Source organism: Pristis pectinata, chromosome 6, assembly GCF_009764475.1.
Source record: "Pristis pectinata isolate sPriPec2 chromosome 6, sPriPec2.1.pri, whole genome shotgun sequence".
Lineage (NCBI taxonomy): Eukaryota > Metazoa > Chordata > Chondrichthyes > Rhinopristiformes > Pristidae > Pristis > Pristis pectinata.
The window spans coordinates 57796080-57810935 of NC_067410.1; the positions used below are offsets into that span (position 1 = coordinate 57796080).

Consider the following 14856-nt stretch of genomic DNA (forward strand, 5'->3'; position numbering starts at 1 on the left):
CCCCCTAAATTTTATTTGATCCGTCCATGACTTTTTTTTTTACACCCCCTTATTCTGATCTTTATTTGCACAAAAAAGGATGTGGGCGTTGTTGGAAAGACCAACATCAATTATCTATCCCTAACTGTGCTCAAGAATGCCCTGCAGCCCTTACAGTGAAGCCCATTCTTGCCCAGTGACTGCAGCAGTTATAGAGAAGTGCCCTCTCAGTGAACACAGCAGTTTATGTCTCCTTCTAATGAGGTGATTGCAGCATTGGCAGCTGGTCTCTCTCCTTAAGTAGTGGGCATTGGCCTTGGTGACAATGGAGGTGGCAGTGCTGTGGGGTCCAACAGTCAGCGAGGTTCCTCCACATCGGTAAATGCAGAAACAATGGGCAGTAAGGGGCATGCCTGGTATTAGACAAAACATTGGATGGATATTGAAGCTTTGGAGACAGCACAATGAAAATTCATTTAGATGCTGTCTGATCTGTGGCAATACAAATACAGTCCTCATGTGTCACTTTTTCAATATTTAAAGTGGCCAGTCACTTGTCTGTCTGTCAAAAACAAAAATCCATTCACTATTTGATTTAAGATCAATTTCAAAGTTGCAGGCCCCAGCATTTTAAGAGTTCTGTTTATTTAGGGCAGAGACATCTGTGTTTATACACGCAGGAATCACAAACCTCACTGGGTCAACGATAATGGATCCAACTTAAATTGATAATGTTTAATCAAATTATTAGGGAACTGCTCTATGCTCTAGTCCAGTGGAGTAAGCTTTGTTTTTACCTATAGCCCAATAAAGAGTATAACGTGCATTAGTTCAGTTAAACGAATAACATTTCATAAATCCAGCAACCAGATACCAACACTTAACTGTCCTTTCCTGCTTACACATTAAAGACACTAAGCAGGGCATGTAGGGAAAGGGTAAATGCAAAGTGGAATCTTGGGCAAATTAAATCATGAACAGACTCAAAATGTTGATATTTTTATTTCAATCTGCATCAACTAACAACGCAGAAAAGAACTGGTGCATCACCAACTCATTCTGACCACAGAAGTCATTGGAACTGAACACTTGTGTGCGGGCTCCGAGAGAGTGTAAAAGAGATACAAATTTTCAGTCACTTACTGGCACAATATTACAGTGGTTTGCAGACAAACCACCCAAAGGATCTGATTGCTGACGTGCCCACAGCAACAACTGCTTCCATTTATGAAGTACTTTGGTGTGACAGAGGAATGTTATCAAGTAAAATGATAACAAGCAAAACTGATGTTGCAGGTCAAACATGATCCCAAGATCTTGAACTATCTTGTGCAATTTCAAACAGTTGCCATGAAGCTAACTTGTGACAGAAGCCAAAAACCAAGGTTTCAGACTTTCCAGTATTTAGTTGGAAGAAATTTTTGCTTATCCAACTAGTTGGAAACAAACTAACAAATGAAAGATCACAACGGGTTCAAGACAGGTGCAGAGAAGTAGAGTTGGGTACTGCTCGCGTACATATGGTAGTGTTTTTAGGATAGTGCCAAAAATATGCTAAATTGATATACTATACAGGCGACACCCATGTTATGACCATTCAGGTCACGGAATTCACAGATACAGAATTCACAAATCCCTACCCAAAAATCAGAGAGATGGAATAAAAATTGCTCTCACGGAATGTGTGTGTCAATTTTTATTTTATTTTCAGCTCGCATTTCTTGGCGCATGCACAGATGGCATGGCTTCGTGTTACAAAAAGTTGTGATACTGACAGTTTTCTGGGAACGCAGGAGTTGCCTGTATAGAAGACAAATTGTGGGTGAGCATTTACTAGCTATAACTGGTAAGGACCTGAGCAATACCCAAAAATCAGTTTACTATAATAACCCAGATTATGGAACTACATGATGGAAATGTCTGAATTATGAAAGTAGATCATCACTTAACTAGAGAAGCAATAGCTATGAATATAGACAAGAGAGTTAGAAAAGGGAGATGGAGAGTGTTTATCTCAAAGTTGTGAAACCACATAAATTCACTTGAAAGGAGTGTTGAGGCAGAAAATCTCAACCCTTTAGTTAGATTGGATAAAAATTACAAGAATTTTTAGGATTATGGGTGAGTAACTGACAAGGTGAACATATTCAATGCTCTAACTCCCATGTAGTTCTCCTTATTACATGTAGTGGTAAACAGCTCACCTATTTGATGAATAGAGTAGTAGCTGTCCTTTTTGTCAAGAAATGCATTCAATACATTGTAATATTCATCCCTTTGCTGTTTCCCATTTTCCCACCTCCAGTCTGCAAAGAAAGAGGAGAGAAGGAAGGAAATAGAGACAAATGGCGTTCTGCTGAAAACTGCAGGAAACAAATTTTCAATGAACAGGAATACTGCAATATTTCTTGCAACTCCTCAGTACCACAGGCAGGTGGGTGGAGGCCCAACACATTGATGCAATCACAAAGAAGGCACACCAGCAGATCTACTTCGTTAGGAGTTCCAGGAGATTCAGTTTATCACCAAAGACTCTTACAGTGGAGAGCATCCTGACTGGTTGCATCGCTGCCTGGTATGGAGGCTCCAATGCACAGGATTGCAAGAGGCTGCAGAGGGTTACAGCTTTAGCCAGCTCCATCACAGACACAACCCTCCCCACCATAGAGGACCTCATCAAGAGGTGGTGCCTCAAGAAGACGACATCCATCACTAAGTACCTCACTATCTGGGAGATGCCCTCTTCTCGTTACTACCATCGGGGAGCCTGAAGACCTACACTCAATAATTCAGGAACAGCTTCTTCCCCTCCATCAGGTCTCTGAACGATCCATGAATACTACCTCATTATTTTTCTGCACTATTATTTTTGTAACTTATAGATTTTTATATCTTTGCACTGTACTGCTCCCGCGAAACAACAAATTTCACGTCATATGTCAGCGATAATAAATCTGATTCTGACTCACTTTGTTTATCTTTACAAGCGGAGAAAGTAAACACTGAATTCTGTCCAAAGCCCTCATTTCTAACTCTATTTACTGACAGGGACAAAAACGTTGAACAATCCATTTCTCCGCCATTAAGTTCCTACCTTGCCCAAATGATTCTGATGCAAGGTTTGAACCAGTTCATGAAACTCACCTCGACCTAAATGTCTGCAGATGAGAGCCTGAGCCAAGATCATCTGTCCACATCGCAACATGCAGCCCCAACCATTATCGGAGGTGGGCCCCGTGCCTCCTGTTCACATCAGAAGAATGCAAGAGTTAATGATGACAACATGCAATAAATACTATACATTTATTATAGTGATCATAACCTTTCCTGGGGAACTGAAAGGAAGAAATCCAGTCACAGGATAAACAACCACAATAAAATTTTACTCAGTGATAGAAATCTCACAAAGACAAAGACAAAATATGGCAACACTAAAGCTAATAAGACTGATTGTTCTGTGTCAAACACCCAGCCCAGGCTCTTAATAGAAAACAAACACAGAAAATGCTGGAAATACTCAGCAGGTCTGTGAAAAGAGAAACAGAGTTAACAATTCAGATCAAACAGCTTTCATCAGAACTCTAACCCAAAATGTTAACCATTTCTTTATGAATGCTGTCTGCCTTGCTGAGCGTTTCCAGCATTTCCTCTTTTTATTTCAGTCAACAAGGACCGAAAGGTGGCCTAATACTCATGTTTAAAATGATGAGGAATTTGGTAAGAAAGTATAAAAAGGTTTTCATTTGTGGGAATTTGCTTATCCAACTGGTTGGAAACAAGCTAACAATTGGAAGATCACAGCAGGTTCAAGACAGGTGCAGAGAAGTAGAGTTGGGTACTGCTCGCGTACATGTGGTAGTGTTTTTAGGATAGTGCCAAAAATATTCTAAATTGATATACTATACAGGTGACACCCATGTTACGACCACTCAGGTCAAGAAATTCACAGAGACAGAATTCACAGACAGGTCAAACGTCTTGCAACTGGAATATATAATTGAGAGGATTACATAGGATAAATAGAATGGTAGCCATTCATTTGCTCAGTATTTGATCTGTATCTTAAATCCATCTTCCCACTAAGGTTCCATAGGCTTCAATATACTCATCTATCAAAATCTAGCAATGATAAAGCAAAGTATTGTGAATGCCAGAAATCTAAAATCAAAACAATGGATACTGAAAATACTCAGCAGGTCAGGCAGCATCTGTGGAGTGGAAACAAAATTAACATTTCAGGTCAATGACCAATTTCCATCAAACCTGACCAGATTAGATAAAGAAAAACTAAACTTCAGATTTGAAATTTTCAAGTCAACCCCAGGTTGTATTTTTTGGGGAAAGTGTTCCAAATTCCCGCGCATACTAGACCTCTCTGATGTCGTTCCTGAAAAACCTAGCTCTAAGATAAATGTTATGTCTTCTTGTTCTCGATTTTCCCACACTAATCTAATCAATGTCCTCTGTAACAGCTGCCATCTACATTATTTACTGTGCCACCAAACTCAATGTCATCAAACCTAGATTTAAAGTTCTCTTTTTCCTCATCCAAATTAAGTGCAACAAATTGTATTAGTGATGATATTCAGCTAGAAAAAGACATTATGAAATACACTTGTTCAGATTCTAGCCTGTAGTTCACTGCAGGATATTCAATGGTCTAACAACAGATGTTGTCCAAATGTATATAGCCATGCTACTAGCACAACGCTATAGGCAGCACAATGGCACAGCTAGTAGAGATGCTGCTTCACAGCTCTAGCAACCAGGATTCTATCCTGACCTCCCTTGCTGTCTGTGTGGAGTTTGCATGTTCTCCCTATGACTGTGTAGGTTTCATCTAGATGCTATGGTTTACTTACATGCCAAAGATGTGCTGGTTGGTAGGTTGATTGGCTATTGCAAATTGCCCTTAGTGTGTAGTTTACTGATGGAATCTAGGGGTAATTGTTGGGAATGTGGAGAGAATAAAATGGGATTAGAGTAATATTAGTGTAAACGGGTATTTGACAATCGGCATGAACTCAGTGGGCAGAAGGTCCTATTTCTCTGCTTTATGACTTGGCTACTTGGCTATCTGTTCTCATTTAGTGCTATCCAATATCTGAACTGTGTGCAGAATATTCCTTTAAAGAAGTGCAAAATGGTTTTACAAACCAATGAAGCTTGGCTGTGAAAGACCAATAAATACCTACCAATAGGAGAGAAATTCTTCCTGTAGGTAAACCAGAGTCGTGAAGTGACGTCTGCAAAGATCTCGTCTTTATCTGATTAAAAAAAATGAAAAAGACTCAGAATGAGACTGCCATTGGACTTTGTGGTGCAGACCTCATCTCCCGTCTAATCCTTCCACCAAATACTTTAGATCTATCCCCTGGTTTTTGACCTGATTTATGAGAGAAAAAAGTCCTTGCTATTCTTTCTAAGCCCACACCATAATTTTAAATACCTCAATTAAAGTCCCACTGAATCTCCTCAGTTCCAAAGAGAACTCTAAACTTATACAATCTCTCCTCATAGTTATAATTTTCCAGTCCTGGTAACATCCTCTTAAATCTCCTCTGTACTCTCCCCAGTGCAAATTACATATTTATTGTGACGTGCTGACCAGAACTACATGCAGAACTCGCTCTGGCCTAATTCATGTTATAAACAGTTCTAGCACAACTTATCTGTTCCTATGCTCAATGGTCCAGTTATAAAGTACAGCATCCAACATGCCCTTTTAACTACCTCCTTGATCTACATTGCCACCTTTAAGGAACAGTGCATATACACTCCAAGGTCCCTCTGTTCCACTATACTACTTTTCCTCCCATTAAGTCTTCTACTTTGCCTTGTTGTACCTCCCCAAATGCATTATCTCACATTTCTCTGGATTAAATTAACCTGCTACTTTTCTGCCCAATTGACGAGACCATCTACGTCACTTTGCAGCCTGGAGTTTTTTCCCTCACTGTCCACCAAAGGCTAATTTTTGAATTATGCGCTATAGGGGCACTTATCAGTAGATAAACACTGTTCAGACCAATGAGCAAAACCTCGAGCTCTTCTTGGAACCAGAGCAATAGGAATGAACCCAAGAGGGAAGACTTCATGTACTATTTGGTCCATTTTACTTATAAACAATTGTTGGTATACTGCCAGATTAAAACAGAGACATTGATTGATAATGCATATAAACATAACATGGGATTAGAATTTATTAATTCATTCAGAGCATGTGGGGTTTTACTTAATCTTTACATTTCAAATGAAGTTAGTGTGTAGTTTGTGTGCAATGATACCAGTGAGGAATTTCCTCAATTTTGACCCAGCAACAATGAAGGGATGGCAATATACTTTTAAGTTGCTTTATACTTGTAACTCAGACAGGATCCTGCAGGAGGAAATAATTCCATGAGCCAGCTGCCCTTGTCTTTCTAGGTGGTAGAGTTCATTGGATTGTGCAGCTGCCACTGAAGTTGTTTGGGTGAGACGTTGTAGTGCATTTCGTAGGTGGTATATGCTGCGGCAGTGATGGCCTGATGCTGGGGTGAGTCAATGTTTTAATGTGTTGATTAAGCAAACTATTTTGTCCTGGATGGATGTATACCTTAGACTGTTGTTCCAGCTCTTGCTATTCTACCACATCCCTGATTTCTCCCTTGGACAGAGATCCTTTGGCAAGTCAGAAGGTGAGACGCATTGTTTAGTGTTTGGTGTATGGCCTTCTCTTGTCACCTTTCCATTTGTGCTAGACTGTTAAGGTTCAGGTCAATAGTGACCCATTGGAAGTTGATGTTGGGTTTAAATGCCAGGAGCAGGTGCCTAGCCAGTTATTGCCCAGTAGTTGCATGGCATTAATGTTATTGATCTGAACCTTCTGCTTCCAGCAAAAGTCAATGAAAACATCTGGTTACTAGTAAGCATGGCTAATTAGCACTTTCATTGACCCAACGATTTTAGAAAAGGAACAAAGTTGGACATGCTTATTTTTAATTGACGTGACATTGCTAGACAATTCTCCTTGTCGGGTGAACACCCGTGTTGCAACTGTACCAGAACATCTTGACCACAGGAATAGCTAGAAAAGGACTTCAAGTCTTCAGCATTTCAGTCACCATGCATCAAGTCAATGTTTTCCTCATTCAGTGCATTAAAATATGCCTTGTTATGTGTTTGCTGATGATAAAATAGTAGCTGCAACAAGGAAAACTAGTGATTTGCTCCAAGTTGAAGATATAGTATGATCAATACCAGAGTGGGGACAGCAAGAGGAAGCTGAGGTGAATCCATTTACTTGATACTTCTGGCTGAACCTTATCGAGCCATGTTCAACCAGAAGTGCGAAACAGGTGATCCATCTTGGCTTCCCAAGATCTTCATCTTGGACTGCAAAGCTTTGATCTGATCAGATGGTTCCAAGATTGGTTAACCTTGTCTATTGTATGCTGTGTTTTGTAGTTGATTAGCATGCACACAGTCATACGTTACACCTTCACTGGACTGCACCTCTTCGTTTTTAGGTATGCCTGGTGCTGATCCTGGCATGCTTTTCTGCATTTCTCATTGAACTAGGATTGATCTCCTGGCTGAATAGCAATGGCAGAGTAAGGGATACCCCAGACCACAAGGTCATAATTTTGGTGTACATTTCTGCTGCTGTTAATAGTTTACAACATGTCTTGGATGCTCAGTTTTGAGTTGCCAGATCTGTTCTCAGTCTATCCCATTTAGCATGATTGCTGTACCAGATAACACATTGGAGGCATCCTCAGAGTGAAGATGGGTAATGGGGGGCTGGAGGGGGTGGGTGGGATAGGGGACAAAAGGACTGTGTGCTAGTTACTTCTACCAATACTATCATTGATAGATGCAACTGCCATAGATAAATGAGTGAGGACAAGGTAAAGCTGGTTTATCTCACACTGGTTTATTCACTACATGCCATAAACGGTCTGACAGCTGCGTCTTTCAATACTCCACCAGCTCAGTCAATGATGGGGCTACCAAGCCAAGCTTGGCGCTGTACACTGAAGTCCTCACCCAGATACAATCCTTGTTCTTGCTACTTTATGTTTCTTCCAAGTATTGTTCAACTAGGGAAGGGTACTGATTAGCTGAGGGAGAACTTGTAGGTGGTAATTATGAGGTGGTTTCCTTACGCATTTATGACCTGATGCTATGAGATTTCATGGGGTCTGGAGTCTACGTTGAAGATTTCAAGAGCTACTGCATCCCACCTGTATACCACAGTGTCACCACCTCTGGTAGGTCTGTTTGTTAGGACAGGGCGTACGTACTCAGGGATGGAAAAGGAAGAGTCTGGCATATTGTAAGATAAGCTACTTACAATAGATATAAATGAACGAGATGGAAGGACCAAGCACATGACATCCAAGCGTACTGAGAATATAAAGATCAGAGGGAAATTAGGTAATGAGGACACAGAGATAGGGAGGGATATAGATAAGCAGATAAAAAGAATGGCAGATGCAGCATAATGTGGGGAAATGTGAGGTTATCCACTTTGAATGGAGGGACAGAAAAGCAGATTTTTTAAAAAATACATGCTGGTGTTCAGAGAGATTTGGATATCCTTGGGACTAGAAACACAAAGTTAACACTAAGGTACAACAAGTTATTCAGAAGGGAAACAAAATATTCTTTATGAAAAAGGAATCAAATTCAAATGAAAATCAGAAACAATATGCAAAACTTTAGCAAGACCACAGCTGGCATACAGCTTCAATACCCTTTTTTAAGGAGGGATGTACTTGCCTTAGAGACAGTGAGGGTAAGAATCGCTGGACAGATTCTTGGAACACAGGAACAACAAACAATCTACTGGAGGAACTCAGCGTGTCGAGCAGTATCTGTGGTGGGGTTTTTTTTTGATGATTTGGGTCGAAACTCTGCCTCAGGATTGAGAGTGGAGAGGGGAGATAGCCAGTTCAAAGAGGAGAGTGGGAGTGGTGAGACAGGGTAGCCTACAACCCAATGGCATGAACAGTTTTTTTTCCAATTTTAGGTAACCTTCCCTTCCGATGGTTCCCCTCTCCCCTCCTCTCTCCCATTCTGATCCTCCTCCAGTTCTCCCATTTTTGTCCCCTATCCCACCCACCCCCTCCAGGTTCATTCCCTCCCCCTCCAGGTTCCATCTACCCACTACACAAATAGTTCACCCACAGGCATTTCCCCCCACCCCCCCCCCCCCCCATCTGGTTCTGGTTCCATCTGCAAATCACGGTAGTGTAGCGGTTAGCGTAATGCATAGCAGTTCCTGCCCCTATCTGCAAGGAGTTTGTACGTTCTCCCCGTGACTGCGTGGGTTTCCTCCAAGTGCTCTGGTCTCCTCCCACATTCTAAAGATATACAGGTTAGTAGGTTAACATGGGTGTAATTGGGTGGTGCTGAATCATTGGACCAAGGGCCTGTTACCGTGCTGTATAAAGTTTAAAATCACCTCCTTTACTTATCCAATTCTACCACTGGTAGAGCTTTGTGTTCCTGTTTATCTCCCTCCAGCAGCTGTCTCTAACCTTTACCCTCTCCTCCCCCCACCTTGCTCGATCTGCCTCTCACTTTATTTTCCTCTGTCTGCCTCCATTAATCATCTACCTATCACTGTTTCCCAACTCCACCCCCTTCCCCTCCCCTACCTGTCAGCTTTCATCCTCCTCAGTCCACCAATCACCTTGGGTCCCTGATTCACCACTCCCGCTCTCTTCTTTGTACTGGCCCTCTCCACTCTCAGTCCTGATGAACGGTTTCAACCCAACACATTGACAATTGCTTTCCCTCCCACAGATGCTGCTCAACCCGCCGTGTTCCTCCAGCAGTTTGTTTGCTGCTCCAGATTCCAGCATCTGCAGCCTCTTGTGTCTCCCAGATGACTGGATTGCCTGGTGAGGAAAGATCAAGTAGGTGGTCCACGTACTCTCTGGATTTTAGGCAAATGAGAGGTGGTCTAATTGAAACAAAGGACACCAAGGGTCTTGCAGGGAGGATGTTTCTACTGGTGGCGGATTTAGAACCAGGGAAAATAGGCTTGAGACAGACATGTCTTTTAAGAGATGAGCAATTTTTTGTCTCATAGAATGATGAATCTTCTGGAATTATACTGAGATTGATCCCCTTGCAGTCCAAGAATCTACGGTTATGGGGGTCAGACAGGTAATCGCTGAGACCACGACCAAATTAGCCATGATTTACAAATGGTGTGTAACTGCTTCCATTTCTTACATTCTCTCTCATGCCCTGTCATGTGCACCATGAAGAGAGCAATAGACGAGCATTCAATAAAAACTTGCAAGAGAAGTGGATAAATGTTTGAGGGGAAAAATAATTATGCTGTTATGGGGAAAAAAGCAACATAGAGTAATACATAATGAATTGCTTTAATACAAGGCCGCACAGACACTGAATGGCTTCCTTCTGTGTTTCATCGTTCTACGAAGAAGTGAAATCAGTCTATGGATTCAAACCAAGCCCATTAAATATAGAAAATAAATTTAAATTAGTGCGGAGTAATATTGAAAACTAACAGATATCAATAAAACAGCCTTTAAAGAATGAAAACATAGAATAATTGAGCAGGAAAATCTGCAGATTAGCTGTTGTCAAAATTAAGGGCTGATTTGAGCTGTTCAAATACTTGAATGTTGAAGAAAATTGACCTACTATAGAAAAAAATACATTGCAGTTAAGTACTGACCAATACTTTCCTCCTTTAAAGAATTGCTTCAAAAGGCTGGGAATGTGCTGGGATGATTAGAGTGCTGTAATCCTAGCCCAGCATCTACTTGACCTTCCAACAAGTCCTAACACTGTAGATTTAGCCAGCAGTTACCCTCCTAGCCTAATACTAAAAATGTACCAGCTCCTGGGAACTCTTCTCCCAGGTTATAGTTGCAAACCATTTTCCCAGTCTTCTTCCTACCTGTGAGTGCACTATACTTGGTTCCTAAAATCCAAACTGGCTCTTTTGTTTCCGGAAAGTCTTCAAAATCGCCAAACCTCAAGGTATCGTATGTTAGAGTAGCTGCAAAGAAATAAGACTAGTTACAGTATCAATCTAAAAGAGTCTGCAGATAAACACACATTCCCAGAGTTTTCAATTCTCTTTATTTCCCTGGTTGTCAGCCTTTCCTTCGTGAATAAACTATACTACAATCACAACGCCAGCTAATGACAATGCTTTGTTCTTAACTTGGACAGGGTATCAATGTCATGGGTGATGGGCGAGTCAAGATAAGAAATATGAATGAAGGTGATCAGATTAAGAGGGATAGAGGAGGAGGTACACCATGTCAGGGGGGAGGAGGACATCGGGATGAACTAGTGCAAGTGGATTACAGGATACTATCACAGGCCTGTAGAGAAGTGGGGAGGGAAGAGGGATGAGAAGCAAAATGGAAAGTTAAACATAAAAGCAGTCGGCTGGAATTGGGTCTGCTGGAAGAAATCGTCACAGGGAAGAGAATTTGGGGGAAGAGGGATACAGGGCACATGGAACTACTGGCTAATATATGCTACAAGTGAAGTGTTGAGTGCTGCCACCTTCATATTGTTTTTTTTGTCCTCATCAGATCTTTCCCGTGAACCATCACCCATGATCTGTCGTTGTGATCCAAATGCTAGTATGTAATTCTGCCACCCATACTCAAAACATAACAGAAATATACAATTAGAAAAGAATTTAAAAAGAGTAAAACAACACACAGACTGAAAACCAAAGAATGGATTAGCTGAGACGTAAAACACCAATGACATACGACCTGAAATGAAAACATGAGAACTGTCTCAGTCTCAGTTTCACTGTGGGCAACACAACTGAATGTATCTCAATAATTAGGTAAACATTTTGCATATTACTTTCCATCTCATGTGTTTGCAATATCCCAAGGTGGTAAAGAAGGTGTATGGAATGCTCATCTTCATTGATAGGGGTGTTCAGTATAAGAGTAAGGAAGTCATGCTGCGGCTATATGAAGCCTTAATCAGACCACACTCGGAGTATTGCATGTGGTTCTGGTAACCCCATTATAGGAAGGATGTGAAGACTGCAGAGGGTGCGGAAGAGGTTTACCAAGATGCTGCCTGGATTAGAGGGTATGAGCCATAAGGAAACATTGAACAAACTTGGGTTATTCTCCCTAGAGCGTCAGAGGCTGATGGAAGACCTGATGGAGATTTTTTAAAATTATGAGAGGCATAGATAGGGTAGACAGTGAGAATATTTTCCCCAGGGCAGAAATGTCAAATACCAGAGGACATGCTTTTAAGGTTAGGGGGGGGAGTTTAAAGGCAATGTGAGGGGCAAGTTTTTTTTATGCAGAGAGTGGTAAGTGCCTGGAAATAGGTTACCATGGGTAGTAGTGAAGTGAAGCACTTTGGTGGAATTTAAGAGGCTTTTAGATAGACATGTGAATATGAATATGAAGGGAATGGAAGGATATGGATGATACACAGGAGGTGGACATTTACTGTAAATTAGCATCAAGATCGACACACCATCGTGGGCCAAATGGCCTGTCCAGTGCTGTACTGTTCTATGTTCTATTTATTGTTGCTACCTTTTCTAACACTCATAGTTGCACTTTACACTACTTCAGTGGCTGTTAAATGTTTTGGTCCATCTCGACCACGAAACGTATTGTGCAAAACAAAAATGGGAGAGGACATAGAAGGGTAGGGGGCTGCAACAAGATGAGAGGAGACAAGACAGAGCTGCACACAGGGAAGGGGAAAAGGGTAATGTGGTGTAGCAGCACACTCAGAGGGAAAGTTGAAAACCAACCATTACTTTCCACTTGAATCAAAATCTATGCACTGCACCTTCCTCTGAGTAATCTTGGTAGCTATGTACAAAAAATCAAGTTTTCAGAAAGGTTGAGGTCTTTGGATAAAAATGTTAAAATGTTAATTGACCTGCACTTGCTAAAGCACTTTGACTTTAAATCTCTAACCTTTCTAATCTAATGTCTCAATGGCGTCTTCCCCTCTCCAAATCTGTAACAATCTCCAGTTCAGCAACTCTTTAAAAACCCCTGTTATCTTTCAGGTCTTGCAGTTATCCTCCCATCTTTCATGGATGGGTCTTCAGCTAATTAGGCATTAAGATTTAAAATTCTCTCCATAACCCTCTCTGTTTAGTCCCACCTGCTTCAAAGCCCTCCTTAAAATCTGGCTCTTTAACAAAGTTTTTGGTCACTAGTACCAATTTCTCATATGCCTCAGAATCAAATTTTAATTGATAATGTTTTGGTAAGTGCCTTTGTGCATTGTGAGTGTTTCCAGCAGTTTTTGTTTTTATATTGAATCAGTTCAAATTTCTTCTACTCTATTAATGTATACAAGCCAATTGCAAGAAAATTGAACTGAAGTGGAATAAACCTTGCAACAATGTTAGTAAAACCAAGTGTTTCACTGACAGGAAATGCACACATATATACACAGTATTAGGTAACCACCCTCTCTGTTGAGTTTTTTTGTTCCTTTGCTGATACTTCTAGTGAAATGTGGACACCTCCCTAGGGAGGTTAACAAAAACATTGTTTTTAAAGATTAGTTTTGAATTTTACAACCCTCCAACTTCCAACACCCCTCCCTCCCCCCCCCCCCCACCACCTTTATATGCAGTGTGTCCTCTGGTTCTACTGTCCCAGACGGTCTACATTAGGGATGTATAGATCACAACACTGCTTCATCTGGCCCACATGTACTGCACTATTAAGGCTGCTTCATGCCTCTGAATAAGACATGAATCTCCAGAGCACAATTAGCTGCAGACTGTACCACCAGACTGCTCCTTGCATTTATTCTTTAAATAACTGGGTAGAACTACAAAAAATTAGTCAAAACTTATGCTTGTAAAACCTCTTTGATCATATTCACATCATAAAATCCACAACAGAAATCCTGCTTCTCTTTCTTTCAGATGACAATTAACTGATAACTCCAACACCTGAAGGAATTGCTCACATCTCTTTGACTCACTACTCGAATTACAGACTTCTGTGCTGTTACTCTCTTTAATGAGACATTGGGATAGATAGCTTAACGGATACAATAATTACCACTCACGTTAATAACCACACAATTTAGTAGACAAAAATGATAATGGAATTTTATATCTGTGGTAAATGTTTTGATTGCAACATCTGACATTCTATTTTATTCTTCCCTTCTAGTTAGTGATTAACAAGAATTAAATAACCACATACCATTAAGAAAATACTAATAACATGAAAGCAAAAACATTTCTTGAGGCAGACTAAAAACCTTTTAAAAAAATATTCTCTTGGCCTGTTAAAAGTTAACAGAGGGAATACAACATCTAATATTGGTGCACCTCACATTGGACATGTAAAGTCTCAATTCTAACATATGTGATCAGAACGTCTAGCCTCCTTTTTGTAATAAAACTTCCAACCATTTAACTGAAGAATGTGAATATACGCCAGTTCACAATGCTTAAATATGAACGCAGAGAATTTATAAGCCACATACTGATGGAGAGCATGGAAATCATAAACTAAACCTACCACTTTTATATCAAATGTTCCAGATTACACCAGTAACAGAGAATGCTAGAGATAGTCAGTAAGTCAGATAGCATCCATGGAGAGAGAAACAGAACTCAAATATATTTTAAGTTGCAGAGAAGGTGACCAACAGACACAAAGGAGATGGTAAGGCTCATCAATTGCAGATGATCTGTCTGCAAGAGATGAAAATTTAAAAAAAAGAGATAAATGAATGAGTAACCGGGTTGATGACCTTCCATTGGAACTAGCCAGTTCTGACACAAAGTGGAAAGGCTGGGTATCTGAAATTGCTGACTTCCAAGCCCTGAGAGCTGTAATGGAAGCAGAAAAAAAACAAGTGCTA

The 14856-nt window shown here is 40.7% G+C and overlaps 1 protein-coding gene across 2 annotated transcripts in view; it reads right to left on the reverse strand.

Annotated features, from left to right (window-relative positions):
• atg4b (autophagy related 4B, cysteine peptidase) overlaps positions 1-14856 on the reverse strand; it is a 46647-nt gene that overhangs the window by 15785 nt on the left and 16006 nt on the right. Inside the window, exons 2-5 of one of the 2 annotated variants that reach the window (XM_052017277.1) lie at positions 10904-11005; positions 5175-5246; positions 3124-3222; positions 2184-2285 (exon numbers count right to left, since the gene is read on the reverse strand). In XM_052017277.1, coding sequence (XP_051873237.1) covers positions 2184-2285; positions 3124-3222; positions 5175-5246; positions 10904-11005 — 375 coding nt within the window. The remainder of the gene's footprint in view (positions 1-2183; positions 2286-3123; positions 3223-5174; positions 5247-10903; positions 11006-14856) is intronic. The other variant, XM_052017278.1, reaches the window with a different exon arrangement.